We start from the raw sequence: 27,170 nt of genomic DNA on the forward strand, positions 1-27,170 counted from the left end.
TGCCTGGTGCCCACCCTGCTGGTGGCACCACCCTACCACTAGCAAAGCCACTGCACCTAGCATGCATACCTCTAGGGCCTTAGAACTAATCCGACCGATGGCTCCCATCCCAAGAAAAGCCATACCACTGTCTCCACAAACACTCACCATCTAGGCCTCTGAGGCACTCAGAGACACCTCTAAATGTTGATTACAGCCAAAGAAGTCACATGAAGACTATATTACTGCAGCCACCTAGAACCAAAGTCAAATCACCCTACTCAATGAACACTAGGAGACAACTATTGGAAACAATATTTCTCTATGAAAGCTCCGTAACATTGGAAGAGGCACCTGTTCCACCAGATGTGCAAAAATCAATTTAGGACCACAAGAAACATAAAAAGCAAGGAAACATTACACCTCCAAAGAAACATAATAATTCCCCATTAACAGACCCTAAATGTTAAGAGTATATCAAATGACTAAGAAGCAATTTGAAATAATTATCTTAAGGAAACTTTATGAGGTACAAGAGAATACAGATAGACAAATTGATGAAATTAGAAAAACAATTTACAGTCTTATGAGAAATTCAACAAAGATATAGATGTCATTAAAAACCAAACAGAGATCTTGGAGCTGAAGAATTTAAGGAATAAAATAAAAAATAATCAAGAGACCAGATACAGTGGATCACTCCTGTTTTCCCAGCAATTTGGGAGGTCAAGACAGGTGGATCACTTGAGGCCAGGAGTTCAAGACAAGAGTGATTAACATGGCAAAATCCCATCTCTAAAAAAATACAAAATTTAGTCAGGTGTGTTGGTGCATGCCTATAATCCCAGTTACTTGGGAGGCTGAGGCACAAGAATCGCTTGAACCCAGGAGGTGGAGGTTGCAGTGAGCTGACATCATGCCACTGCACTCCAACCTGGTAGACAGGGAGGGACCCTGTCTCAAAAAAAAATTATATATATAATCAAGAGCTTTAAAAACAGACATGGGAGAGATATGGCTGAAATCTAGGAAGCTCAAAGGTTCTCAAATAGAATCAACCCCAAAATGGTCTTCTCTGAGTTGTATAACAGTCAAACTTTCAAAAGTCAAAAAGACGGAATATTGGTCAGGTGCAGTGGCTCACACCTGTAATCCCAGGACTTTGGGAGGCTGAGGCGGGTGGATCACAAAGCCAGGAGTTCAAGACGAGCCTGGCCAACTTAAAGAAACCCCGTCTCTACTAATAATACAAAAAAACTTAGCTAGGTGTAGTGGCATGCACGTGTAGTTCTAGCTACTTGGGAGGCTGAATCATGAGAAATACTTAAACCCAGGAGATGGAGGTTGCAGTGAGCTGAGATCACACCATTGCACTCCAACCTGGGTAACAGAGTGAGACAGTCCAAAAAAAAAAAAAAAAAAAGGAAATATTAAAAACAGCAAGAAAAAAGCATCAAGTCACATGTAAGGGAAACTCCTTTAGGTTAATAGTGGATTTCCCAGTGGAAACTTTACAAGTCAGTAGATAATGGGATGATATAATCAATGTACTGAAAGGAAAAAAACCAAAAACAAACTATAAACTAAGAATACTATACCCAGCAGAGCTATCCTCTAGAAATGAGGGAGAAATAAAGTATTTCCTAGGCAAGCAAAACCTGAGAGAATTCATCACCACTAGACTGGCCTTACAAGGAATGCTTAAGGGAGGTTCTACAAATGGAAGCAAGAGGATGATTACCATCATGAGAAACACAAAACTATGAAACTCACTGGTAGAGCAGATACATAAGAAAGAGAAAGAAATCAAACTTTATCACTATAGAAAACCACCAACCCACAAAGATTTAAAAAAAAAAAAAATAGGGGAAGAAAAGAACACAGGATATAAAAAACAACCAAAAAAAAAAAAAATGACAGGATAAACCCTCATCTATTAATAGTAACCTTGAAAGTAAACAGATCAAATTCCCAATTAAAAGATATGAGTTGGTTGCCAAGATAAAACAAGCAAAAAACCCAACTACATACTGCCTACAAGAAACTAACTTCACCTGTAAAGGTACACACAGACTGAAAGTGAAGGGACAGAAAAAGATATTCCAGGCAAACAGAAACCAAAAGTGAGCAGGAGTAGCTATACTTACATGAGATAAAACAGACTTTAAGTCAAACTGTATAAGGAGACAAAGATAGACATTTTATAATGATGAAAGGATCAACTTAGCAATAGGATATAATAAGTGCAAATATATATGTACCCAACACTAGAGCACTCAGATAAACAAGGCAAATATTAGATCTAAAGGGAAAGACAGACTCCAATCCAGTAACAGTTGGGGTCTTTAACACCCCATAATACCTCACTCATAGCACTGGACAGATCATCTAGATAGAAAATCAACAAAGAAATGTCAGATTTCAGCTTATAGAGAGGAATAAGTTTTGATATTCTGTAACACTGTAGGATGACTACAGTTAATAATAATTTATTGTCTATTTTTAAATAGAGAGGCTCTTGAGTGTTCCCAGCACAAAGAATGATAAATATTTGAGGTGATGGATATGCTGATTATCCTGATTTGATCATTACACATTGTACACAGGTATTGAGATATCACTCTCTACCTTATAAATATGAACAAGTATTATGTGTCAATTAAATTTTTTTTTAAAGAATGAAAAAAGCAAATTTTTTTTTTGAGACTTTTTTTTTTGAGACAAAGTCTCACTATGTCACTCAGGCTGGAGTGCAGTGGCACGATCTCAGCTCCCTGCAAACTCTGCCTCCCGGGTTCATGCCATTCTCCTGCCTCAGCCTCCCAAGTAGCTGGGACTACAGGCGCCCCGCCCCCGTGCCCGGCTAATTTTTTGTATTTTTAGTAGAGATGGGGTTTCACCGTGTTAGCTAGGATGCTCTCGATCTCCTGACCTCGTGATCTGCCCGCCTTGGCCTCCCAAAGTGCTGGGATTATAGGCGTGAGCCACTGTGCCCGGCTGTAAAAAGCAGATTTTTTAAAAGAAAGAAAAGAAAATAACATGACTTGGCTGAATGGTCCCATGTGGTCGCTCATTCTCTAGTAGGCTACTTCAGGCCTGTTCACATGATGGCAGTGGCAAGAGTACCAGGAGCAGCAAGCAAAACAATGTAAATCCTCTTAAGGTCCAGGCTCAAAATTAGTATAATATTACTTCTATCCCATTTTATTGGACAATGCAAATTATACTGCCAGTCTGGATTCAGAGTACAAAATAGACTCCAACTCCTGCTGGAAGGAATTGTAAAGAATCACGACTGTTTTTTTTTTTTTTTTTTTTTTTTAGACGAAGTCTCACTCTGTGGTCCAGGCTGGAGTGCAGTGGCACAATCTTGGCTCCCTGCAAGCTCCACCTCCCGGGTTCACGCCATTCTCCTACCTCAGCCTCCTGAGCAGCTGGTACTACAGGTGCCCGCCACCACACCCAGCTAATTTTTTTGTATTTTTTTTTGTTTAGTAGTGATGGGGTTTCATCGTGTTAGCCAGGATGGTCTCAATCTCCTGACCTTGTGATCTGCCCGCCTCAGCCTCCCAAAGTGCTGGCATTACAGGCTTGAGCCATCGCATCCGGCCGAGATCCTAAATTATAGTGGCAGCATACTGCTTTAGGCTCCGTGGATGACTAAATTAATTTCAAACATATAATGCTGTTTACTGTAAAATGCCAAGTGAAAGTCACTGTTTAATTTTATGTAATTTACAATACTTATTATACTTCAATAAAACTATAATTATCAAGGGCTGTCTTCGGTTGCCAAGAGGTGGAAGGAGTACCTCTCTGCAGCGTGTTAGCTCAGGTGTGAACAGGACAAGGCTGCAAGTTCAGCAACTTTTCAGAAAATGGCCTGGATCCCTGGCCTGAATCATCATCCCAAGACTGGAGAATGTGGACAGGTTATTTTATTAAGAAACTAATGTTAAACCAAGGGCTATAGGAATTAAGAACAAGGACTAAAAGAGAAATGTTTAGAGTGATCCAGTATGGCCAATTAAAAGCAGCTGCACTCCCCAGCACTCACGAAGAGGAATGAAAAGGGGCAGGTGAATTCAGCACCTTCAACTGAGATATCCAGGTTCTCACATTGGGACTGAGTGGAAGAACAGCTCGCCCCATGGAGAATGAAGAAAAGTGGCGAGAGGGTGCGATGGCCCAGCCGAGAGCAGCATGGAGCCAAAGGAACCCCCACTCCCAGCCAAGGGAAGCAGTGAGTGATTGTCCAATCCTGCTCAGGAGACAGTGCTTCTCCTATTGATCTTTGCAACCCATGGATCAGGGGATCCCCTTGTAAGCCCATGCCACCAGAGCTTTGTGTCTGATACACAGAGCTGTGTGGAGTCTCAGCAGATCAGCTGCTCGGGCACACACAGAAACCCAGGCGTTTTACGTAATCTGGCCCTGAGATCCACAGCAAGTTGGGAAATCTGTCCATACATATTTTGGAAAGGGGCTGAATCCAGGGAGCCAAGCAGCGTTATTCTGCCAGCTCCACTTCCACGATATCTCACAAGTTAAGACCCAATGACTTGGAATCCTAATCAGCCAACAGCACCAGGTTGGATTCCACCTCAGATGGGTCTGAGTTCCCTAGGTGGTGGAGAGGGGCAGCCGGCATCACTGTAGTTCATAGACTCAGCCACTCCTGCCTGCCAGCTATGGAAAATACAGGTGGTCAGGAGGAGGAAGGGGTCCCTACAGTGCAGCACACCTGCTCTACCAAAAAGCAACCAGACTGCTTCTTTGGATGGATCCCTGATCCCATGTCTCCTGACTGGGTACAAACTCCCAACAGGGGTCTCCAGCCACTTCCTACAGGTGTATGTAGACTTGTTACAGGTCAGTATCCCCCTGGGATGGAGCTTCCAAAGGAAGGAGCTGGCTGCCATCTTTGCTATTTCACAGCCTTCACTGGTAATACCTCCAGGTACACGGGAGAAAGTTAGGTGACTGGGGTCTGGAATGGACCCCCAGCAAACTGCAGAAGCACTATGGTAGAGTGGCCTGTTAAAAGAAATCAAACACAGAGAAAACAACAACAACCGCTCAAAGAAATCAGAGAAGACACACCAAAAAATGGAAAAACATCCTATGCTTATGGATGGGAAGAATCAATATCATGAAAATGGCCATACTGCCCAAAGTAATTTATAGATTCAATGCTATTCCCATTAAACTACTACTGAAGTTCTTCACAGAATTAAAAAACACTATTTAAAAATTCATATATAACAATAGAACAATAAAAGAGCCCAAATACCCAAGACAGTCCCAAGCAAAAAGAACAAAGCAGGTGGCTCCCACTACCCAACTTCAAACTATACTATACTATAGGGCTACAGTAACCAAAACAGCATGATACTAGTACAAGAACAGATGTGTAGACTAATGGAACAGAATAGAAAACTCAGAAATAAGACTTCACACCTACAACGATTTGCTCTTTAACAAACTTGACAAAAACAAGCAATGGGAAAAGGACTCCCTATTTATTAAATGGTACTGGAGTGCTGGCTAGCCATATGTAGAAAATTGAAGCTGGACTTTTTCCTTACACCATATCCAAAAATTAACTGCAGATGGATTAAAAACTTAAATGTAAAACCCCAAAATATAAAAACCCTAGAAAATCTAGGCCATACCATTCAGGACATGGGCATGGGCAAAGATTTCATGATGAAAATGCCAAAAGCAATTACAACAAGTGTAAAAATTGACAAATGGGATCTAATTAAACTAACGAGCTACAGAATGGGAGAAAATTTGTACAATCTATCTGTCTGACAAAGGTCTGATATTTAGATTCTACGAGGAACTTAAACAAATTTACAAGAAGAAAACACACAACCCCATTAAAAAGTGGGCAAAGGATATGAACAGACACTTCTCAAAAGAAGACATACATGCAGTCAACAAAAATATGAAAAAAAAAAAAGCTCAACATCACTGACCACTAAAGAAATGCAAACGAAACCACAATGAGGTACCACCTCATGTCAGTCAGAATGGCTATTACTAAAAAGTCTAAAAACAACAGATGCTGGCAAGGTTGCAAAGAAAAAGAAATGCTTTTACACAGTTGGTGGGTGTGTAAATTAGTCCAGCCATTGTAGAAGACAGTATGGTAATTCCTCAAAGACATAGAGGCAGAAATAGTATTTGACCCAGCAATCCCATTACTGAGTATAGACCCAAAGGAATATAAATCACTGTCTTATAAAGATACATACACGTGTATGTTCACTGTGGCAGTATTCACAATAGCAAAGACATGGAATCAACTTAAATGCCCATCAATGATAGATCAGATAAAGAAAATGTGGTACATAAACACCATGGTATACTGTACAGTCATAAAAAGGAACAACATTAGATCCTTTGCAGAGACATGGATGGAACTGGAAGCTGTTATCCTCAGCAAACTACCACAGGAGCTGAAAACCAAACACTACATGTTCTCACACATAAATGGGAGCTGAATAATGAGATCACATGGACACATGGTGGGGAACAATGCATAGTGGGGCCTGTCAGGAAGGAGGGGATGGGAGAGGGAGAGCCTCAGGAAGAATAGCTAATGGGTGCTGGGCTTAATATGTAGGGATGAGATGATCTGTGTAGCAAACCACCATGGCACGTGTTTACCTATGTAACAAACCTGCATATCCTGCACATGTACCCCTGAACCTAAAATACATAATCACATTTTTATTGAGGTATAGCAAATATGGTAAGTTGCACTAATCAAGTGTATATCTTGATGATATTATATTTAAGTATATATGCATGTAACCAATGCCTCTATCAATGCATTGGTCTATGACTGATCTCCGATTAATTGTTGTAAAGATAGAAAATACCAAGATTCATGTTTTTCATATAGCTGTCAATCCCTCCTGTACCATTTGCTGTGAAGAGCATAATTTCCCCAATCAATTGCAGAGGTGTGTTTATTGCCAATCAAGTGAACATACATGTATAGGTTTGTTTCTCAGCTTTTTCTCCTTTTATTATGACTTGTCTATACTTAAGTCCAGATCACAGTTTTAAATATTATGGCTTAATAGTGAGTTTTGGAAACTTGTGTATAAGTCCCCCAACTTTGTACTTCTTAGTTTAAAAACTATTTTGGCTCTTCTAGATTTTTTTAATTTCCATGTACATTTTAGAATCATCTTGGCAATTTACACACACACACACACACATATATTTTGACTTGGGCATTGACTACATTGCTTAATTTGGGGATAATTGGCGTCTAAAAATATTGAGATTTCCAACTTATGAACATAATATATCTCTCTACTTATGTCTTTTTGCAATGTTTACAGTGTACAGGTTTTACACATTTTTTTTTAAGATGGAGTCTCGCTCTGTTGCCCAGGCTGGAGTGCAGTGGCGTGATGTCCACTCACTGCAAGCTCCACCTCTCAGATTCACACCATTCTCTTGCCTCAGCCTCCCAAGTAGCTGGGACCACAGGAGCCCGCCACCACACCTGGCTAATTTTTTTTTCTTTCTTTCTTTCTTTTTTTTTTTGAATTTTAAGTAGAGACGGGGTTTCACGTGTTAGCCAGGATGGTCTCGATCTCCTGACCTCATGATCTGCCCACCTTGGCCTCCCAAAGTGCTGGGATTATAGGCATGAGCCACCGCACCTGGCCTACACATCTTTTGTTAGTTTTATTTCTAGGCATCTGATAAGTTTTTATGCTGTTTTAAATGATATTTGAACATCTTCATTTTCTAATTATTTGCTATTGGTATATAGGAACACACTTAATTTTTGTATATTGACTTTTGTTTTTAAATTTTAAGTTCTGGGATACATGTGCTGAACGTGCAGGTTTGTTTCATAGGTATACATGTGCCATGGTGGTTTGTGGCAGCTATCAACCCATCATCTAGGTTTTAAGTTCTGCATGCATTAGGTATTTGTCCTAATGCTCTCCCCTTTCCCCCGATCCCCGACAGGCCCTTTTCCCCTCCCTGTGTCCATTCTCGTTATTCAGCTCCCACTTCTGAGTGAGAACATGCAGTATCTGGTTTTCTGTTCCTGTGTTAGTTTGCTGAGGATGATGGTTTCCAGCTTCATCCATGTCCCTGCAAAGGGCATGAACTCATTCCTTTTTATGGCTGCACAGTATTCTATGGTGTGTCTGTGTGCCACATTTTCTTTATCCAGTCTATCATGGATGGGCATTTGGGTTAGTTCCAAGGCTTTGCTATTGTAAATAGTGCTACAATAAACATATGTGTACATGTGTCTTTATAGTAGAATGATTTATAATCCTTTGATTATATACGCAGTAATGAGATTGCTGGGTCAAGTGGTATTTCTGGTTCTAGATCCTTGAGGAATCGCCACACTGTCTTCCACAATGGTTAAACTAATTTACACTCCAGCCAACAGTGTAAAAGTGTACCTATTTCTCCACATCCTCTCCAGCATCCGTTGTTTCCCGACTTTTTAATGGTCGCCATTCTAACTGGCGTGAGATGGTATCTCACTGTGGTTTTGATTTGCATTTCTCTAATGACCAGTGATGGTGAGCCTTTTTTGTATGTTTGTTGGCTGCATAAATGTCTTCTTTTGAGAAATGTCTGTTCATGTCCTTCACCCACTTTTTGATGGGGTTGTTTGTTTTCTTCTTGTAAATTTAAGTTCTTTGTAGATTTTGGATATTAGCCCTTTGTCAGATGGGTAGATTGCAAAAATTTTCTCCCATTCTGTAGGTTGCCTGTTCACTCTGATGATAGTTTCTTTTGCTGAGCAGAAGCTCTTTAGTTTAATTAGATCCCGTTTGTCAATTTTGGCTGTTGTTGCAGTTGCTTTTGATGTTTTAGCCACCACACTTGGCTAATTTTTTTAAAATTAATTTTTGTAGACAGGGAGCCTCACTAGTCTCACTGGCCCAGGCTGGTCTCGAACTCCTGGTTTCAAGCAATCCTCCCACCTCAGCCTCCCAGAGTGCTGGAATTACAGATGTGAGCCACCACACTTGGCCTTGTATATTAACTTTATATCTAGCATCCCTCATAAATTCACACATTCATTTTAATAATTAATGTGTAGATTCCCTGGGATTTTATGTATACAATCATAAAGTTACTACTTTCTTCCCAGTTTTTATACTTTTTTTCTTTCTTTATTGAATTATCTAAGACTTTCACTGTAATATTGAATAGAAATGGTAAGAGGAGGCAGCTTTGCCTTATTCCCAAACTCAGGTGGAAGGAATTTTATACCTCGCTATTTGAAATGATGTTTGCTATAGGCTTTTGTAGTCATTCTTTACCAGATTAAGACAATCCATTTTATTTCTAGTTTGCTAAAAGTTTTGAATCATGAATTGGTGTTGAGTAGATTCTATATTTTTTTCTGGATCTATCAAGGTAATCAAAATGTTTTTGTGTTTTTCCCTTAATGAGATTTTCAAATGTTAAACCAACATTTTTTATTTTTGGAATAACCTCCCTTTGGTCTTAATGTACTGTCTTTTTTATATATCACTAGATTCTGTTTGCTAATATTTTATTTAGAACTTTTCATCTATGTGCATGGGTGATATGAAATTTTCTTTCCTTGAAATGTCTTTATCTCCTGGTCTATGATTACCTTAGCTTTGGTGCCTTGGATAACTCCTATCTGCTGAACTCATCTTCATCCTCCATCAGGAAAAATATGATGGATATGTTTCAGGGTAATGGCAAAAGGAAAGAGCTAGAGTGGAATCTTACAAGTGCTTTTGCAGGCCTCTCCTTTGTGACATCTCATTGACCAAGTCAACTCACATAATAGAACCAAAATTTAGAGTGAAAGGGCACTACAAGGTGAAATGTGAAGGCTGGGATTCAGGAAAAGATGAAGAATTGGGACCACTGATGGAATCATTCTACCTTTTTCTCAGGCAGGGAAGCATTTTTATACATGCAGATAGTTTACAAGAAATAACTACTATATAGTCAGAAACGCAAGGCTTCAGCAGTTGTATAAAAATGTATTTGTAAATACCCAAAGACCTTGAAGAGCAGGATCTGACCCACATCTCACCCAGGTTATGCTATTCCCAGCTAAGACATGATTCTACCACACGCTTGGCCAATTTTGAAAATTGTTTCAAACTATTTATTTGAGGTGGAATTACTTTTCCTCTCCCATAATGGGAACAGTCATGGAGTAATGTTCAATTGCATGTTCAATGACAACAGCATATCCTGCGCTTGGAATGCCTTTGTCATTTCTGAGAACCATCCACAATGTATATTAAATCAAGGCTGACTAAAAGGTACATGATTCAAATCCGGGTATACTTAACTCCTGAGAGGATGCTAAACAGTCATGCGATTCCTCTTTATTCTTAAAAGAGAATAAATTTGCAGGGTTACATTTCGAACAATATTGAATATGCAAAGCAGACCTTACAATTTCATAAGTGGTAAATTTACTAGTGGAGAAATGTCAGATGCTGCCTTGAAGTAGCAGAAACTTTAGAGATGTGGGACCCATAGAGTTAGTGGACACACAAGCACTGTGGTGGAAGCATCAACAAGTTTGGCCACTGCTACCACTTCATGCAGGTACAGAGGGTGTACCTTTGCCTCCAAATCAAGGAATGTACTAAGATAGGCAGAGAGAAGAGTTGAGCAGATTTAGGAAAACCCGAAGGTGGAGATTGTTGCAAGAAGGCTTTCACAGAGTAGTAGTTTCTACTTTTGCATCACAAGGAAGTTGCATCAGAAATTATAAACTTAGTAAGCCCATGCAAAGGCTGAGATATGAGATATACAATTACCTACAGTCCTAAAATCTTCTTAACCATCTTTTAATTTCTGTTCTTGGTAGAATTGAATGCTCTTTATTCTGGTTGAAAACAGAAACTATCCATCTGGTGACAGCTTGTGACCAGAAAAATGTAGATTCTTGGCAGAGTTCATCTTTTCTCTAGATTTCACCTGTTCTCTAGATTCTTTATGTCCCTTTTCACCTTTGAATAAGAGGTATTTGGAGCCTTCAGTAAACTACTTAGATCAGGAAACAGCAGTAAATCATCAATATATTGAGTCTATATATATATATAATTATTAAAAGTATATATACACATATATAATTATAAAAAGTATATACACACACATACACACACACACACACACACACATATATATGTATGTAATTTAATTTTAGACATTGAGAAAACTAGGAATGGGATTCAGAAAATCCCTAAAGTTTAACCCTCCAGGGGTATTTGTCTTCCCACGAAAAAGCAAATATTGCCTGTTTTTCTTTCTCTTTTCTTTTTTTTTTCTTTTTTGAGGTGGAATCTTGCTCTGTCACCCAGGCTAGAGTGCAGTGGTGCAATCTCAGTTCACTGCAACCTCCGCCTCCCAGCTTCAAGAGATTCTCCTGCCTCAGTCTCCCAAGTAGCTGGGATTACAGGCACCCGCCACTGTGCCTGGCTAATTTTTGTATCTTTAGTAGAGACTGGGTTTCACCATCTTGGCCAGACTGGTCTTGAACTCCTGACCTCATGATCCACCAACCTCAGCCTCCCAAAGTGCTAGGATTACAGGTATGAGCCACCACACCCGGCCAGCTGTTTTTCTATATATGTATACTAAAGAAGACTGCACATAAATTACTGCATTGAGATATTTACTGGTTGAGAGAATGAAGAACAGGACAGTATTCTAATGGTTGCATGATATTTCATTAGTGCTATGATTAACCTCTAATGTTGGACATTTAAGTGTCACTATTATCAATAATACAGCAACAAATATCTTTGAGCATAAGGCTTTTTCTGTACAGATTGTTAGGAGTGAACTTACCTAGTTAAAGAGAATGAGTATTTTTAGGGTTCTTAATATATATTGCCAAATCCAAGAGCAATTGTATTGTTGTATCAACAATAAATCAAAGTTTTTAATGTCATGTCTTATTTTGCCAGCATTGGATTTTCTCATTAAAAGAGAAAGGGCTAATTTCATGGGTGCAAAGGTCATGTCACTGTTGTTTTAACTTCGTTATTGGTGACACTGAATATTTATGTAGGCTGTTAATCAGTTTGATTTTCTCTTTTATGGATTGTTTATGTCCTTGGCCCATTTATCTATAAGGTGAGGGAGTAATATTTAAGTTGTTGTTAATGAATTATTAATTTATTATCCTAGATAAGATATAGTCCCCAATAGTCCATTTTTCTGAAAAAATATTTTCCCCTGTTGTTCGTTATAGCATTTTTAAACAGAAATTTCAGAATTTTATGAAGTCAAACCCAAGGCTATTGATCTTCCATTGATTCAACACTTTTAGTTCTTCCTCATCCAAAGAATTGATTAAAATTCACTTAAGTTTCTCATAGATAGTTGTAGTTTTTAATATGTAATTTCTAAACCTATATGGATTTTATGTAAGAAAATTCATGAATTCTGAAGTATGTGAAATGTTTAATCCCTCCCCTCTGCCACTGTGCAGATTCAGGGTGTTCATCTTTTTGATGTATTATTTCCTCCTAACATAGATAACCAGTTTAATAAATGGATGACTTCGATGCCTTAATTTTATTTTTCCTCAATATTAAGCCAGTAAACATTGTTCTGAGGGTACCATACTAATCCGTTTTTGAAATTTTGTGTCATTTTTGTTGTTACACAGAGATATATACATATGTTTCAGAAAGATATATTTCCTGAAAATATTGTTGGATTCATGTAGTTATATTAACTATATTTCAAATAATAACTACTATTTGTTTTTCATTGGAAAGGTTATACATATATATATACACACACACACACACACACACTTAGCGGTACATATATATCTTCATTAAAAAACTAAGAGAACAGGTGAGCCAAAAAAGTCTCCATATTGTTACCAGTTATTTATAAATTGATATAATATGTTTGTCTTTTTCTATCATACATACACACACAATCGTACTGTAATACTTTTTGCATTTATTTGCTTACATAGTGCTTAGGTAGAATGTAATATTCAAACCACTATCTAAACGACATACCTATTCAGAATGAAATTTAAATAAAAACCAATATGAATTAGATTTAAATAAGAATCACATTAACTGTGAATTAATGCTTTGGAACAAATTTACTTAAAGTTCGTTAACCATCTAATGTACTTTTCTAATAGCTTTAAACAGTGTGTATTTACAATAGAGGCTAATCTGAGTAGTCAAACACATATTTGTGGACTATTTGAAAAACCACAGTGGATTAGAACTTGAAATTGGCATACCCTTTATTCCCTGAGTCTCCCCTAGAAGATGCTGATGAGAGACAAAGTAATAGAAAGTAATAACCATTTTAGGTTCCTCCTAGGAAATGGCTTATGTTGGTGCCATGCAAATATGTAAAATATGTGTTTCTCTGTTTTAGGAAGTTGTACAGTTTCTAGACAAGAAACATCCAAACCACTATCGAGTCTACAATCTATGCAGTATGTACATTACTCTGTATATTGCTACTGTAGATAGAAAACAGATTACTGAATGTAAGAAGATGATTTTGTTTTTTACATTGCATTTAATCATAAGTATTTGGTGCTGGTGCGGAAGGAATTTAAAAATCCCCATCTTGGACTGGCCCCATTTGGTAGAAGGAGTTAGCCCAGGAGCACAGAGTACCCTTATGAAGGAGGCAGCTCTGGCAGGACTAATGAGGCTGGAGTGGAGGCAAACCATTTTAGGGAAGATCTGTTCTGGCGATACTAGGTTTAGGAAAATCTGTCTGTTTTTCCTGCCAGATTGTGTTACGAGGACATAGACAATTTAACAAATGAGTCCCCTGACCCATTAGCAGTGGGTTATGATGAGAGCAGGGCCGCAGATGGGAAAAAAGCAAAAAAACTCTTTAGAAAATAGGTCGCAACCCAGCTTACCACTCTGTCCTAATTTTTTTCTCTACCTGTGTGCTCAATAGACAGGGGGGCAATCATTTTGGCCAGTTACATTTACCTCTTGCATGGTTTCTAACTACCCTGCAATAATATAATGAATAGTCTGCTAAAAAGTTAAAAATTACACCTATTAAACTAAAATAAGTTGAGTTTAGGTGACGTGAGATGGATAATCCACTACTGTCCTTATGTTTTTGAGACTCTTAAGTTTATTTTATTTAGAGCAGCAGGAGCAACTTGGAAAGCTCCTTTTGAAATGGATAGGGAATTTCTAATAAGATATTTTATATGATTCATAACTTCATCATTTACTGTGTTATTGTATAGAGAGATATGACATACATGTTATTTATTTTAGGTGAAAGAGCTTATGATCCTAAGCACTTCCATAATAGGGTCAGTAGAATCATGATTGATGATCATAATGTCCCCACTCTATGGTAAGTTTTATGCTACGTTGACTATCAGAAGGGGGCTAAATATATTGGGCTTGATTTTTTGAAAATATTTTAATTCAACTAAAAATCCTAAACTTGAAATCAGGGAGATGGTAGCATTCTCCAAGGAAGTAGAGGAGTGGCTGGCTCAAGATCCTGAAAACATCATAGTGATTCACTGTAAAGGAGGCAAAGGTAATAACGTTTTTCTTTTTATTCCTCCCATTCTAAAGACATGTAAATACATGGAAAGCACAAGAACAAGATATGTGTTGCTATTAAGTATTAGTAATTGTTAGCATTTAAAAATATTAGCTCTAAGACTGAAAGAAGGGAAGGAGAAAGGAAAGAGGAGAAGAGCAAGAGTAGGAGATAGGGAGAGGATAAGGAAGGGAAGGAAAAAAGAACTAAAGAGGGTTGAGCATATTTTCCCTTGTTTTTCTACTATTTGGATATCTTTATTTTTCATTTGCCAGTTTATGTCTCTCAAAATACAAAGTCTTTAAGTTTGGAGTGTCAGAGTACTTTTATTTAAGGCTGCTATTTTTATTTTTAAATTAACAAATAAAAAGTATATTTATGGCATACAACATGATGTCTTGATATATGTAAACATTGTAAAATGGCTAAATCAACCTAATTAACATATGCATTACTTCATATACTTTTTACTTTTTTGTGGTGAGAACATTTAAATTGCACTCTCTCAGTAATTTTCAAGTCTATATTATTATTAACTATGGTCACCATCTTGTACAATAAATTTCCTGAACTTCTTCTTCCTGTCTAACTGAAATTTTGCATCCTTTAACTGACATCTCCACAATCCCTCCTTTTTGTTCCCCCCAGCCCCTGGTAACCACCATTCTACTCTCTGCTTCTATGAATTTGACTTTTTTAGAGTCCACAAATAAGTGAGACATCCAATATTTGTCTTTCTATGCCTGGCTCCTTTCGCTTAACATAACGGTCTCCAGTTTCATCCTTATTATCTCAAGTGATAGGATATCCTCTAAGGCTGAATAGTATGTTCTTATTTATATATAGCAGATATTCTTTATCCGTTCATCCAGACATTTAGATTGACTTCATAGCTTGGCTATTATGAATAAGGCTGCAGTGAACATGGGAGTGCAGATTTCATTTCCTTTGGATATATACCCAGAAGTGGAATCTCCAAATCATATGGTAGTTCTATTTTTAGTTTTTTGGGGAATCCCCATGCTGTTTTCCATAATAACTACTAATTTACACTCACACCAACAGTGTACAAGAGGGTTCTCTTTTCTCTACATCCTCACCAACTCTTCTTTTGTCTTTTTGTTAATCACCGTCCTAACAGGTATGAGAATATCTCTTTGTGGTTTTAATTTGCTTTTCCTGATGATTAATGATGTTGAGCATTTTTTCGTATACCTCTTGGCCATTCATATGTCTTCTTTTGAGAAATATCTTTTCAGGTTCTTTGCCCATTTTTTAGGCAAGTAACTTGTTCTCTTGCTATTGTGTTGTTTGAGTTCCTTTTTTTAAAAAAAATATTACCCTGTTCTCGAATATATGCTTTGCAGGTATTTTCTCCCATTCTGTAGGTTGTCTCTTTATAATTGTTTCCTTTACTGTGCAAAAGCTTTTCAGTTTGATACAATGTCATTTGTCTATTTTTTCTTTTTTTGCCTATGCTTTTCAGTCATATCCAAAAAATTTTGGCCCAGACCAATGTCAAGAAGCTTTTCCCCTATGTTTTCTTCTAGTAGTTTTCCAATTTCAAGTTTCACAGTTAAGTCTTTACTTTGAGTTGATTTTTGTATACTGGGTGAGATAGGGTGCAATTTCATTCTTCCGCAAGTGGTTATCCAGTTTCCCCAGTATTGTTTGTTGAAGAGACTGTCCTTTCCTCATCGTGGATTCTTGGCACCTTTGTCGAAGATCAGCTGAAAAACGGGTGGATTTATTCTGGGCTTTCTATTCTGTTCCATTGGTCTATATATCTGTTTTTATTTAAGGTTGTTCTTAAACTTGGTGAGAATCTTTTAGATTAAGGGAACCAACATAGAGATGCTATTTCAAAAATTATACTGGACTTTTTCTAGTGTAATGATACAAAGAAGTATATATTGGTGGGGTTAAAATGGGCAGAAAAGCCACTTGTAAAACCAAACAATTTAAGTTCAGTTAGATTTTCTCTCATTCAGGTTTAGGTTTTGAATAATCATATAAGGATATTTCACAATTTTTGACAAACATGAAGAATTATATTCTTAGAGGGCTGTAAAACCATTTTTATATCAAATTCCAGGAAAACATAACACTGTAAACTGATTTATATAATTCAGTAAAATGAAGTTTTAGTCTTATTGAGAATTAGTTTCAAGCGCATTAGTTAATATACAGGTTCAGTGTTTAGCTCTACAGGTTTGAATATTCTGTATAAACTGGCAATTTACAATACCATAGTTAAATTAAGAAGATAGAGGTTGAATCATTTGAAGTTGCCAGTTTTTTAACCATCTTTTGGTTTAAAAATGGCCATTTCACATTGCTCAAACAAAAACGTTATTATCAAGCAGTAGCATCAGTTTTCTATTAACTAATGCTAATTCCTGGCTTGAAGGATTTGAAATTTGACTTTTTTCTAAAAACTTTTGCTGAGAAGGGGTTTGCATAATGTAAGTGTTCACTGAATATTTTGTTGATTTTTTGGGGTTGTTTAGAGAATATCCCGCTGGTATGCACCAGAGAAGCCTCTTTTTTTAAATGTTCATTCGTATTAGTCTTGCTGTCTTCTGATTGGTTGCTGCCTGCGGGTTACCAGTAGTATCATGATAGTAGAAATATTTTATTATTGATTTGTATGAGTTCTTTAAAGAATCTGAATGTCAATTTCTCTTAGTATTGCAAGTATATTCTCCCACTGTGTGTGTGTTTTTTTTAAATTTGATTGTGATTTATTTTGTCGTATAAAAGTTTGTAAATTTTTGTTTTGTTTTGAGACACGGTCTCGTTCTGTCACCCAGACTGGAGTAGAACGGCTCAATCTCAGCTCATTGCAGCCTCAACCTCCCTGTACTCAAGTGATCCTCCCACCTCAACTCCTCTGAGTAGGTGGGATTACAGGCATTCACCACCACGCCTGGGTAATTTTTGTATTTTTTGTATAGACAGGGTCTCCCTATATTGCCCAGACTGGTCTTGAACTCCTGGACTCAAATGTTCCACCCGCCTCAGCTTCCCAAAGTGCTGGGATTACAGGTGTGAGCCATTGTGCTGGAAAGAAGTTTGTAATGGTGAATGTAGTAAAATGTGTTAGTCTATGTGTGTGTATGTATTTCATGCTTTTCTGTCATGTTTAGGAAATTCACCCCTATACTGAGATAGTAAAGATACTCTACATTTCTTCAAAAATCTTCAAGTTGCATTTTTAATATTTGGGTCTTTAATCTAATTGAAATTTGGGGGAAGTTTTTTTTTTTCATATGGGTAGCCAATGGTCCTAACATCATCAATTGCATGCTATTTTGTTCTCCATTTATTTGTAATTCCTCTCAATCATATACCAAGTTTCTACAAATATTCAAAATTGTTTCTAAGTTCTCTATATCACACTTTTGTAATTATTGTAGCTTTATATTGTAGTTTGATAAAGGCAGAATTGTCTTGCTCTTCTTGGAACGTTATTCATACATTAAATTTTAAAATAATTTTGTCAAGTTCCATTATAAAACACGTTTAGGATTTTCATTGGAACTACATTGAATTTATAGATTAACTTGAGAGAACTGACAACTTTGTGATATTAAGTTATACATGTGATTGATCTTGTTCATTCTTTAATAATATTTTATATTTTCTTCATCATGTCTTTGCATATATTTTCAAAAATTCATTCCTACACAAATTGTGACTGCAAATGGAATCTCTTTTTTTTTTTCTTTTACATTTGGGTTGTTTCCAATTTTTACTATGATAAATAATGCTGCTTTTTTTTTTTTTTGGACAGAGTCTCACTCTGTCACTCAGGGTGGAGTGCAGTGGTACGATCTCAGCGCACTGCAACCTCAGCCTCCCAGGTTCAAGTGATTCTTGTCCCTCAGCCTCCGGAGTAGCTGGGATTACAGGCACCTGCCAACATGCCTGGCTGCTTTGTATTTTTAGTGGAGACAGGCTTTCACCATGTTGGCCAGGCTGGTCTCGAACTCCTGACCTCAAGTGATCTGCCTACCACGGCCTCCCAAAGAGCTTACGGGGGTATTACAGGGGTAAGCCACGGCGCCTGGCCCAATGATGCTGCTTTTAAAAATACACATTTCTTGTTGCATATGTGACCATATTTTTGTTCAGTATATACCTCAGATTGAAATGGTTCTGTCTTAGGGTAATTAATCTTGAACTTTATTTGATAATGTCACCTATTTCTAAAACAGTTGTACCAATTTTCACTCCACTGGTATTGTACACTCGAAGCGTTCCATATCTTCCCCAGTACTTGCAATTCTGAGTATTTGTATTTTTAGCCATTGGGTGTTTGTGTGATGGCATATTATGGTGGTGTTCATTTGCATTTCTGTAATTACTAATAAGATTGAGGAAGTTTTCTTAAGATTATTAAGTATTTGGATATCCTTTGTTGTAAAGTAACTATTAAATTTTCTTACCCATTTTTCTCTTGGATTATTTGTCTTTTTTCTCTTGATTTGCAGTTTTTTATGTATTCTGATTTCCATTCTGTTATTGGTCATATATGTATTTCAAGAAACCTTTTCTGCTCTGTGATTTGCCTTTAGTTCTTAGCTGTATTACCATCATAGGTATTATGCTTTCCTTTTATAAAGTTTGTGTTTTTGTGTCCTGATTAAGAAAATCTTCCTTGAGTTTAAAGACATTCTACTACTATATTTTATTCTAGAAGGTTCATTCCTTTTAAAATTGATTTATAAGCATGGTGTGAGGAAGGGGTTAGGTTTCATCTTTTTCCATATATGGCTATCCAATTATTCCAGCACACTGGTTGAGAAGATTTTCATTACTTTACTACCCTGCAGAATTTGAGTCTGTTTCTGACCTTTCTATTCTGTTCACTGATTTTTCATTTGTGTGCCAGTAGCACAACCATCTTACTGTAGCTTTCTAATAAGTCCTTATTTCCACTTAAGTGAGTACAATCATCTTTTCTTTTTCTTCAAAATTATTTGTGTATTTTAGGCCGTCTACATTTCCATATAAATTTGGGAATCAACTAGTTAAATACACACACCTGATAGAAATATTTTTGGAATTGTGTTGAATCTATAGATTGGGGAGAATTGAATCTTTACAATATTGACTCATCCAACCCATGAAAAGAGAGATTCTCTCATTCAGTTAGGTCTCCTTCCATTTCTCTTTACAATGTTTTCTTATTTTCTGTGTAGAAAGCTTGCATATTTTTGATGAGATTTATTCCTACATATTTGAAATGTTGTGGTTATTGAAATGATATCCCTTTAAAATGTTTATTTTCTAAATGTTGATTTAAATGCAGTTCATTTTATTTATCAATCTTGTAATTCGCTACTTGACTAAACTCACTTTTTTTTTTTTGAGATAGGGTCTCATTCTGTCACCCAGGCTGGGGTGCAGTGACGTGATCATGGCTCACTGCATCTTCAACCTCCCTGGGCTCAGGGAATCCTCCCACATCAGCCTCCCAAGTAGCTAGGACTGCAGGCAGGTGCCACCACGCCCAGCTAATTTTTTGATTTTTTTGTAGAGACGGGGTTTTGCCATGTTGCCGAGGTTGTTCTCAAACTCCTGGGCTCAAGTGATCTGCCAGCCTCCGCCTCCGCCTCCCAAAATGCTAGGATTACAGGCCTGAGCCACTGTACCCAGCCTAAACTCACTTACTAGTTCTACTAAATTATCTATAGATTCTTTTGGATTTTATAGTACATGATTATATCATGTGAAAATAATAAATTGTATTTTTTCCTTTTCAGTCATATTTTTCCCCTAGCACTGGCTAGAACCTTCAGTACAGTGTAAAATTAGAAGTGGCAATAGCAGCCATCAATGTACACTTCTATTCTCAAAGGAAAAGCTTTCAGCGTTTCTCCAATTGCTTTAGGAGCGTGTGTGTGTATGTGTGTGTGTTAGCTACCATTTATCAGATTAAGAAATTCCTCAGGCCAGGCGAAGTGGCTCACGCCTGTAATCCCAGCACTTTGGGAGGCTGAGGCGGGCGGATCACGAGGTCAGGAGATCGAGACCATCCTGGCTAACACGGTGAAACCCCGCCTCTACTGAAAATACAAAAAATTAGCCGGGCGTGGTGGTGGGCGCCTGTTGTCCCAGCTACTCAGGAGGCTGAGGCAGGAGAATGGCATGAACCCGGGAGGCGGAGCTTGCAGTGAGCCTAGATCGCCACTGCACTCCAGCCTGGGCGACAGAGCGAGACTCCATCTCAAAAAAAAAGAAAAAGAAATTCCTCAGCCAGGCACCATGGCTTATGCCTGTAATCCCAGCACTTTGGGAGGCCCAGTGGGGCCGATCACTTCTGACCAGCCTGGGCAACAGGATGAAACACCGTCTCTACGAAAAAATAAAAACAACCAGATGTGGTGGTGCATGCCTGTAATACCAGCTACTCCAGAGGAGCTTCAACTCAGGAGGCAGAGGTTGCGGTCAGCCAAGATCGCACCACTGCGCTCCAGCCTAGGTGACAGAGTGAGACATTTGCTCAAAAAAAAAAAAAAAAGAAAAGAAAAAGAAAAGAAAAAACAATGTCTTTAGTTTGCTGAGAGTTTTTTTTTTTTTTTTTTCATGAATGGATGTTGAATTTTTCCAGATTTTTCTGAATCTTTGAGATGATAATTTTTCCCATTTATCTTATAAATAAATGTGGTTAATTACATGATTGATTAAGTGGTAAACCAACATATTTCTGGAATAAATATAATTGAGTTTTGCTATACTATTTTATTAATTATTAAAATATTTTATTATTAAATTCCTGGATTCTATTTGTTAATATTTTGTTTAGGATTTTCAAATTCATGTCATCAGTGTGATTGGTTATAATTTTCTTTTCTCATAGTTTTTTGAAACTTGGCTTCATGAAATGAGTTAGATTTCATTTTCTCAGTTTTTATTCCCTTGATGAATTTATGCATGCTAATTTTTTTTCTTCTTAAGTGTACAGTGAAATTCACCAGTGAAGCTACATTGGTCTAGAGTTTTCTCTGGGGAGAAGTTTTTAAATTATGGCTCAGTTTCAGATATAGAATTTTTTTTTTTTTTTTTTTTTTTTTTTTTGAGACAGAGTCTCGCTCAGTCGCCCAGGCTGGAGTGCAGTGGCGCAATCTCGGCTCACTGCAAGCTCCACCTCCTGGGTTTACGCCATTCTCCTGCCTCAGCCTCCCAAGTAACTGGGACTACAGGCACCCGCCACCAGGCCCGGCTAATTTTTTGTATTTTTAGTAGAGACGGGGTTTCACCGTGTTAGCCAGGATGGTCTCGATCTGCTGACCTCGTGCTCCGCCTGCCTCGGCCTCCCAAAATGCTGGGATTACAGGCATAAGCCACCACGCCTGGCCTATAGAATTTTTTATAATTTTATTTCCTTAGCCCGTTTTCGTAAGTTATAGTTTTCCCAGCATTTGTCCATTTAATCTACGTTTGCGAATGTCTTGGCATCAAATTATTCACAATATCATTTTACCATTTTAATGTCTACAGAGGCATTCCCTTTTTATTCCTTGCATTACTTTCTTGGTGCCTTCTCCCTTTTTCTCTTTTGATTAGTCTCACCAGGGAATTATCAATTTGACTAGTCTTTTAAAAGTAACAGATTTTTGGCCTTACTGATGGTCTCTATTATTTATTTTTTATTTCATCAATTAGTATTATATTAGTATTTTCTTCTGTATTCCTTGGGTTAATTTGTTCTTTTCCTGACTTCTTAAGATGAATAATTCTTAGAGTGTCGACCACTCTGTTTTCTATTTAGCATTTATGGCTACACATTTTCTTCTAAGAATTGCTTTAGCTTCATCCCACAAATTTTCATATGTAATATTTTCATTTTACTGGGTTCAAATTATTTTCCAGTTTTCACTGTGCTTGGTGTTTTGTTTTGTTTTGTTTTGACCCATGAGTTATGCAGAATCATACTTTCTTATTTCCAAACATAGGAGACTTCTGTATTTATCTTTAAGTTTTTTATTTCTGAGGCCAGGCGCAGTGGGTCACATCTGTAATCCCAGCAATTTGGGAGGCCGAGGAGGTGGTTCACCTGAGGTCAGGAGTTTAACACCAGCCTGACCAACATGGAGAAACCTCGTCTCTACTAAAAATACAAAAATTAGCTGGGTGTGGTGGCGCATGCCTGTAATCACAGCTACTCGGGAGGCTGAAGCAGGAGAATCACTTGAACCCAGGAGGCAGAAGTTTCAGTGAGCCAAGGTCATATCATTGCACTCCAGCCTGGGCAACAAGAGCGAAACACCATCTGAAAAAAAAAAAAAAAAAAAGTTTTTTATTTCTGATTGTATTGTGTTGTGGACACAGAACATACTATGTTTTTTTTTTTCTTTGAAATTTGTGTAGACTTGCTTTATGGCCCAGAATTTGGTCGATATTGTTAAATGTTTTCTGTACATTTGAAAAGAACACGTATTATGCATTGTTGAGAACAATGGTTCTATGTACATCCATTTGTTAAATTTATTTAACTCTTCTATATTCTTACTGACTTTGTGTTTTGCTTTTATTGAATTTTAATAATTCTTTCCTTCTCACTCTCTACCATTACCTTGGAAGTTATATACTCCTTTTCTTTTTTTTTAAGTAATTACTGTAAAGATTTCAACCTGAATCCTTGATTTAGCTATTAATTTTTGTTTATGTTCAGCCTACATCTAGAAATCTTCCTAAACTGTCTCGTTAGATTAACAAGTTATTCTATAGATTTACTTACTACACTGACTTACTGCACTGGCTAGGCTCTGCAGTACATTGTTAAATGGAAGCAGTGAACATGGGCATTTTTGTTTAATTCCAGTCTTTAAAGAAAATGCTATCAGTATTACATCATTAATATGATGTTCCTGGTAGGTATTTTGGTAGATTCCCTTTGTTGAGTTAAAGAAGTGTCCTAGTTTTTATTAATTTTTAAAGTCACAGTTGTAGGCTGAATTGTAGTGAATGCTTTCTCTGCATTAATTGACATAATTGTGAGATATGTCTACTTTAATCTGTGAATATGATAAATTACATTAATATAGATTTCTGATATAGGATGATTCTTGTATTTTTATTATTTTTTAATGGGCAAAGATATTTTTTCTTTTTGAGCTTAGTTTTTTGGTATAATTTCAACTTTTATTTTAGATTCGGAAGTACATGTACAGGTTTATTACCTGGGTATATTGTGTGATACTGAGGTTTGGGGTATGATTGATCCCATCACCCAGGTACTGAGCACAGGACCCAATAGTTAGTTTTTCAACCTGTGTCACCTTCTGCTGTGCCCCCTCTAGAACTCCCCAATATCCATTATTGCCACCTTGATGTCCATGAGCATCCACTGTTTAGCTTACACTTATAAGTGAGAACATACGGTATTTGGTTTTCTGTTCCTGCATTAATTTGTTTAGGATAATGACTTCCAGCTGCATTCATGATGCTGCAAAGAACATTATTTTATTTTTTATGTATGTGTAGTATTCCATGGTATATATGTACCACATATTCTTTATCCAGTCCACCACTGATGGGCACCTAGGTTGATTCTGTGTCTTTCCTGTTGTCAGTAGTGCTGAGAAGAGCAAGCCAGGGCATGTGTCTTTTTGTTAGAACAACTTATTTTCCTTTGGATGTATACCCAGTAATGGGATTGCAATGTCAAATGGTATTTCTAAGTTTTTGAGAAATCTCCAAACTGCTTTCCATAGTAGCTGAACTAATTTACGTTCCCATTAACAGTGTATATGTGTTCCCTTTACTCTGCAGCCTTACCAGCATCTGTTGTTTTTTGACTATTTAATAATAGCCATTCCGACTGGTATGAGATGTAATCACATTGTGGTTTTGATTTGCATTTTTCGGATGATTAGTGATGTGGAGCATTTTTCATCTGTTTCTTGGCCACTGGTATGTCTTCTTTTAAGAAGTGTGTGTTTATATCTTTTGCCCATTTTTAATGGTTTTTTTTTTTTTTTTTGCCTAATTGTTGAGTTTCTTATAGATTCTGAATATTAAACCTTTGTCAGATGCATAGTTTGCAAATATTTTCACCCATTCTATAGGTTGTCTGTTTACTGTGTTGATAGGTTCTTTACTGTGCAGAAACTCTATAGTTTAATTAGGTCCCACTTGTCAGTTTTTGTGGCAATTGCTTTTGAAAAGTTTGTCGTAAATTCTTCCCCAAGGTCAATGTCCAGAATGTTGTTTTCTAGGTTTTCTCCTAGTATTCTTATAGTCTGAGGTCTTTCTGTCTTTAGTTAATTTTTGTATACGGTGAAAGGTATAGGGCCATATCTTTCTTTTGCATATTGCTAGCCCACTATCCTAGCACCATTTATTGAACAGGAAGTCATTTCCCTATTGCTTGTTTTAGTTGACTTTGTCAAATATCAGATGGCTTTCTGTGCTTGGCTTTATTTCTGAGTTCTTTATTGTCTTCCTTTGATCTATTTTATTTTTCTACCAGTACCATGCTCTTTTGGTTTCTGTAGCCTTATGGTATAGTTTGAAGTTGGATACTGTGATGCTTCTGGCTTTGTTCTTTTTGCTTAGGATTGCTTTGGCTATTCAGGCTCTTTTTTGGTTCCATATGAATTAGTTTTTTTCTAGTTCTGTGAAAAATGATGTTAGTAGCTTGATTGGAAAAATGTGGATTCTGTAGATCGCTTTTGGTAGCATGGCCGTTTTAGTGATATTGATTCTTCCAGTCCATTAGCATGGAATGTTTTTCCATTTGTTTGTGTCATCTATGATTTCTTTCAGCAGTGTTTTGTAGTTCTTCCTGTAGAGATCATTCACCTCCTCGGTTATCTGTATTCCTAGGTATTTGATTTTTTGTGTGGCTACTATAAAGGGGATTATGTTCTTGATTTGACTGTCAGCTTGGACATTATTGGTGTATAGAAATGCTGCTGATTTTTGTACATTGATTTTGTATCCTAAAACTTTACTGAAGTAACGTGTCAGTTCCAAGTGCCTTTTGGTGGAGTCTTTTGGATTTTGTAGATATAGAATCATATTGTTGATGAAGAGAGATAGTTTGACTTCTTATTTTCCTATTTGGATGCCATTTTTTTTCTTTCTTTTGCCTGATTGCTATGACAAAGACTTTTACTACTATGTTAAATAGGAGTGGTGAGAATTAGGCATCCTTGTCTTGTCCCAGTTCACAAGGGGAAGCGTCCAGCTTTTGCCTGTTATAATGTTGGCTGTGGGTTCATAATAGAAGGCTCTGTTTTGAAGTGTATTCCTTTAATGCCTAGTTTCTTGAGTGTTTTTTGTCAAGAAGGATGTTGAATTTTATCAAAAGGTTTTTTTTTTTTTGCATCTATTGAGATGATCATGTGGTTTCTGTGTGGTGATTCACATTTATTGATTTGCATATGCTGAACCTTGCATCCTTGGAATGAAGCGAACTTGATCATGGTGAATTAACTTTTTGATGTGCTCTTGGATTCAGTTTGCTGGTATTTTGTTAACGATTTTTGTGCCTATCTTCATCATTGAGATTAGCCCTTAGTTTTCTTTTTTTTTAATTGTGTGTTTGCTAGGTTTTGGTTTCAGGGTGATGCTGGCTTCATAGAATGAATTAGGGAAGAATCCCTCCTGGACTTTTTGGAATAGTTACAGTGGAACTGATACCAGCTCTTCTCTGCATATTTGATATAATTCATCTGTGAACTCATCTGATCTAGGACTCTTTTGGTTGGCGGATTCAATTGAATTGGATCAATTGAATCCAATTCAATTGATATGGATTCAATTTTGGAGCTTGTTACTGGTCTGGTCAGGGTTTCAATTTCTTTCTGATTCAATCTTGGGAAGTTCTGTGTTGCCAAGAATTTATTCATTTCCTCCAAATTATCTAGTGTGTGTGCATAGAGCTGTTCATAATAGTCTCTGAGGACCTTTTGTATCTCTGTGGGATTGGTTGTAATGTCATCTTTGTTATTTCTGATTGTGCTTATCCAGATCTTCTTTCTTTTTCTTTGTTAATCTAGCTAGCAATCTATCAATTTTGTTCATCTTTTCAAAGAAATGACTTGGTTTCTTTGAATCTTTGTTTTAATTGTGGGGTCTGAATTTTGTTTAGTTTTGCTCTGATTTTAGTTATTGTTTTTCTTCTGCTAGGTTTAGGGTTCTTGTTTTTCTGATTTCTCTAGGTGTGATGTTACATTATTAATTTGAGATTTTACTAGCTTTTTGAGGTACACATTTAGCACCATAAACTTTCCTATTAATACTGCTTTTGCTGCATCCCAGAGATTTTGGTATGTTGTGTTTCTGTTTTCATTTATTTCAAAGAATTTTTTGATTTCTACTTTAATTTTATCATTTGCCCAAAAGTCATTCATGAGCAAGTTGTTTCATTTCCATGAAATTGTTTGGTTTTTAGAGATCTTTTTGGTACTGATTTCTATTTTTATTCAACTGTGGTCCAAAAAAATGGTTGGTATGATTTCAACTTTTTTTTAAATTTATTGAGGCTTGCCTCATGGTGGAACATGTGGTTGATCTTGGAATACATTCAGTGTACAAATGAGAAGAATGTATATTCTGTAGTTGATGGGTGGAATGTTCTTTAG

General features: G+C 37.0%; 1 protein-coding gene across 5 annotated transcripts in view; it reads left to right on the top strand.

Moving 5' to 3' along the window:
* The window catches only part of LOC103214483 (phosphatidylinositol 3,4,5-trisphosphate 3-phosphatase TPTE2-like), a 108,301-nt gene that overhangs the window by 61,555 nt on the left and 19,576 nt on the right, over positions 1-27,170 (top strand). For 3 of the 5 annotated variants that reach the window (XM_073014371.1, XM_073014372.1, XM_007960494.3), the window contains 3 exons: positions 13,411-13,471; positions 14,289-14,370; positions 14,474-14,562. The exons of 1 other annotated variant lie outside the window; for it this stretch is intronic. In XM_073014371.1, the coding sequence (XP_072870472.1) occupies positions 13,411-13,471; positions 14,289-14,370; positions 14,474-14,562 (232 nt within the window). Of the gene's footprint in view, positions 1-3,329; positions 3,426-13,410; positions 13,472-14,288; positions 14,371-14,473; positions 14,563-27,170 lie in introns of those variants that run through there. One more of the 5 variants, XM_073014373.1, reaches the window with a different exon arrangement.

This window comes from Chlorocebus sabaeus, chromosome 3 (assembly GCF_047675955.1).
Source record: "Chlorocebus sabaeus isolate Y175 chromosome 3, mChlSab1.0.hap1, whole genome shotgun sequence".
Lineage (NCBI taxonomy): Eukaryota > Metazoa > Chordata > Mammalia > Primates > Cercopithecidae > Chlorocebus > Chlorocebus sabaeus.